Source organism: Palaemon carinicauda, chromosome 5 (genome assembly GCF_036898095.1).
Source record: "Palaemon carinicauda isolate YSFRI2023 chromosome 5, ASM3689809v2, whole genome shotgun sequence".
Taxonomy (NCBI): Eukaryota; Metazoa; Arthropoda; class Malacostraca; order Decapoda; family Palaemonidae; genus Palaemon; species Palaemon carinicauda.
Window position 1 is genome coordinate 120096713 of NC_090729.1, and position 4647 is coordinate 120101359.

The window sequence follows — 4647 nt, forward strand, 5'->3', positions numbered from 1 at the left end:
GCACTACCCAAGACTAGATAACAATGGTTTGATTTTGGAGTGTCCTTGAAAATTAGAAAGTTTACAACTTATAAAACATTTTCAGTAAATTTTTTGTCTTATAAGCCTTCAGCTGATATCCTTTCTTTGTTGGAAAGTTGACAGATTTATTCTCTAACTTTCAAATATATTGTTAGGCAATGTGTTATTTCATGCAATGAGTTATTTCATATATATTCATAATGAATGAGATATGAATGTATGTAATTAATTATTTCATAAGTTTTGATCATTAATCAAGAAATAGACCAATAAAGTTAGTTGATTTCGTAAAGGATAAAGTATAGCTTTAGAGAGAGGAGCACACCCCCCCCCCCCCACACACACATCTACCCCCAGGCAACATGGGGTAAACTGAAAAGCCGATGGACAGTAAAATGGAAGAAAGGAAGCAGGAAGAAATGGAATAACGAGATGCTAATTCTTACCTCATAGAATTTGACATATTTCTAATTGACTATAGTCGCCACAAAGATTCCTGGCAAAATAAGCTCCACCCCTTGATGACGTTATAGCCAATAACTTTATCTCCCACGTTAGCAGCGGTCACAATACACCCCCTTACAAATTTCAAAGTATACTAACTCGTAATCACTTTAAGAGGCTTTGTTCTGACCGCTGTTAACGTGGAAGACAACATGATTGGTTATGACGTCTTAGGGGGTGTGGCTTATTTCGCCCAGAATCTCTGTGGCGACTATAGAATGAGAATGGTAATGATTTACAGGTTTTTTTTTATTAAATATCATTGAACGGGAATATCTTTCAAATACATTACCTTAGGAAACAATATGAACAGTAAGATACATTTAAGCTGGAGGAAAACTGCTATTTTTATTTGCATAAATGAAGGAAATTTACGATACAGATCCGATAATTTCTGGACAATGAATAATATTAATCTCTTATACCACATGAAATCTTTTTATGGATATTCCTTTGTTATTCATAATGCTTACTAAAAATTATTATAGTATTATTATGACTATTATTATTATTATCATCATCATGACACTCGTAAGAAATTAACACACATTCCAAAAGAACTTGAAGAAAAGACCATTAAACTTTCCCGTAATTTCTAATCATATTTTTATTGTTAAAAAAAAAAAAAGAAAAAAAAAAAACATTTTTCAAGAAAACAAGATCAAAGGAAGGGCACGATTTACTTCGAATAATAAACTTTAGAATCTCTTGATATAATACTGAAGATATTCAAATCCTTATTTCATATATGTGATTCTTGTTCTAATTCAAAACGACAACAGGAGATGCTATTATGCTGTTTATTTGATTCAAATGAAATAATGAATCAAATTGAAATGCTAGTTCAGTCCAAGCAATGACATCTTAGAAACGTTTGATATGATTTTGTAAAAAATCTCATTACAAATGATAATTAGTGAGGAGCAAATGAAATAATTCTATATATAATTCTTGTTCAGATCTACAAGGCATAATTATAATGTTACTCCATTCCAAGTAATCCTTATCCAAAACCAAGAGATATAATTTAGACGTTAATTTAATCCAAGTTATCTTCAGGCGAGAAATCTTATCCAGGTCTACAAGGCATAATTATAATGTTACTCCATTCCAAGTCATCCTTATCCAAAACCAAGAGATATAATTTAGACGTTAATTTAATCCAAGTAATCTTCAGGCAAGAAACCTTATCCAGATCTGCAAAGCATAATTTTATTGTTATTCCATTCCAAGTCATCCTTACCCAAAACCCAATAGATATAATAAAGATGATAATGTAATCCGAGTAATCTCCAGGCGAGTAATCTCATCCAGATCTACAAAGTATAATTTTACTGTTATTTCATTCCAAGTCATCCTTATCCAAAAACCAAGAGATATAATTTAGACGTTAATTTACTCTAAGTTATCTTCAGGCAAGAAACCTTATCCAGATCTGCAAAACATAACTTTAAATTTACTCCATTCCCAGAAATCCTTATCCAAAACCCAAGAGATATAATTAAGACGTCAATTTAATCCAAGTAATCTTCAGGATAAATAGGAAAGGTAGAATTATCCAGACAGCTCTCGACATCCAACCAATAAGAGAGAGTGGAGTCCATATCTGGTCCGTGGCGACCCCCGACATGAGTTCGTGAAAATTCCTCGCAGGTGGCGTTGGCGTCAAGGACGAATTTCGATAGGTAGCTTCTCACTGTGTCCTCATTGCACTGCCAGTCTTCCATGCAGGTGTGAAATTCTGTTAGAGGGTGAAAGTATTCATTCTGGTGAAGATTTTAGTGTTAAAGGCTTGAAATAGCAGTTATTATCATTATTATTATTATTATTATCATTATTATTACTACTACTACAAGCTAGGCTATAGCCCTAGTCGGAAAAGCAAGATGCTATAAGACCAAGGGCACCAACAGGAAAAAATAGCCCAGCGAGGAAAGGAAAACAAATAAGGAATAATCCATCGGCATTGAATGACAAAATTAAAAATCAAAATGACTTGTGATCTCAGCTTCCCACAGGTGTGCTAATCTGCGTCCTGCAGAGAACGTAATGGCGACACAGCTGGACTGCTAGAGTGAGCTGATGTCTTCCAGAAGGCTAAAATTACTGCCAGATATTTGCTCTGGCAGCATCTATAACATTTGCAACGCTTCCAGAAGGCTAAAATTACTGCCAGATATTTGCTCTTTTAGCATCTATAACATTTGCAACGCTTCCAGAAGGCTATAATTACTGCCAGATATTTGCTCTTTTAGCATCTATAACGTTTACAACGCTTCCAGAAGGCTAAAATTATTACCAGATTTTATTTTATAAATCATTCATTCAACTTTCTCTTTCTATTACCTTCGCCTATCCATCCAGCCTCCATCCAGTAAACGCGATTAATAGCAAAGGGCCCACAGATTTCACCATGCTCCACGTCTTCGGAGCAAATGGGATCAGGCATCACACAGCCATCGCTGGATACCTAAAAAAGACGTATATATTATTAAGATTCACTTGTTCTTTTGAGAGAAGGGATTGATTCTACAAGTTCGGCAGGTTTAAAGTCCGCTTATGAATGGCAGAAGCAAAGAAAATTGATATTGCCCTAGCTAGCAGTACAGTGCCTTAGAGGCTAACCATATGATCAGCGTCCAAGCTAGGACCAGGGGAGGGTCAGGCAATGGCTACTGATGACTCAGCAGGTAGAACTATAGGGTCACTTGTTCTTTCGAGAGAAGGGATTGGTTCTGCAAGTTCAGCAGGTTTAAAGGTTTATAAAGGCCGTTCATGAATGGCAAAGGAAAGGGAAATTGACATTACCCTAGCTAGAAGGACAATCCCTTAGACTGATCATATGATTGGATACCTGAAAATGGCGCACATTTTAAAGTTCACCTGCAAACTCATTTCTACTTTGGTTGAATGCACCATCTACAGAATTAACATGAAAGAAATAAAAATACAAAGGTTAAGAAGTCAACTTACATAGCACATGCACGCTAGACAATCGTCAGTGAGTGTCTGTGGGTTCGCAAACGCTGCGAGGAAGACCAATATGGCGGTAAAATCAAATTTCATTTTGTCCATCGTGTTCCCTGATTCAAGATGCTCAGTCCACTACAAGGGATTATATATGGTCTCTGTATCTCGTGCTGTGAATCTACTTGACATCACCTGTGTCGAATATTATGTAATTTCTTTCCATTCATGGTATGGGAAATCGTGGGTTAACCTTCACATTGCTAATAAGACCGCTGGATTATTCTTTACCATTCTTAATGACGCGTAAACATTCTTCTGTTTTTAGCCTGAATCGCAATAGTAACGCAGGTGAAATTGCTAGAATGTGATGGTTATATATATATATATATATATATATATATATATATATATATATATATATATATATATATGTGTGTGTGTGTGTATATATATAGATAAGAACTACATATATAATCAGTTGGGAGTGGGTTAGTATTTTCTTAGCATCATTATTAAAATCTTGAGTAATAGATCACAAACAGTTGTTGTTGATGGACACCATAGTGAGTATAAAAATGTGACATCTGGTGTTCCTCAGGATAGTGTTCTTAGCCGATTACTTTTCATACTACTGTATATACACATAACATGTGGTTAATCCTAGAAAAGCTCGTTGCATGTGCAGATGATGCTACTCTTTTGGCATTAGTTCCATCCCCTGAGTGTAGATATGGGTTGCTGAATCCCTTAACAGAGATCTAGCGAAAATGATTGCATGGTGCAAATTATGGGGTATGACGTTGAACCCTAAAAAAAAAACTCAAAGTATGATTGCAAGTAGATCAAGGATAGTGGTTCCTCAACATCCAGATCTCAACATTGATGATTTTTTTTTATTGTTTTAGGTTTGATTTTTTTATAGAACATTTAATTTTGAGGAACACATTCGGCATGTTTCTTCTTTAATTGCACAAAAAATGGTTTATTGGGAATGTCTTTTAAGATTTTCTGAGATCATTTTATTCTGAGGAAGTGTTTTAATTCTTTTTTCATTCTGCCTTATTTTGAGTATATTTCTCCTGTCTGGTCTTCAACTGCTGATCCTCATCTTAATTTGTTGGAGAGGAACTTACGGTCTATTAAATTTCTCAT

At 35.0% G+C, this 4647-nt stretch overlaps 1 protein-coding gene across 1 annotated transcript; it reads right to left on the reverse strand.

The window, feature by feature from the left end:
* Positions 1-2039: 2039 nt before the first annotated feature.
* Positions 2040-3600, reverse strand: LOC137641112 (lysozyme-like). The gene is made up of 3 exons (XM_068373557.1): positions 3499-3600; positions 2872-2995; positions 2040-2266 (listed from the first exon to the last, which is right to left on the reverse strand). The coding sequence occupies exons 1-3, from the start codon at positions 3598-3600 to the stop codon at positions 2040-2042; spliced, it is 453 nt and encodes a 150-aa protein (XP_068229658.1).
* Between the last annotated feature and the right edge of the window lie 1047 nt (positions 3601-4647).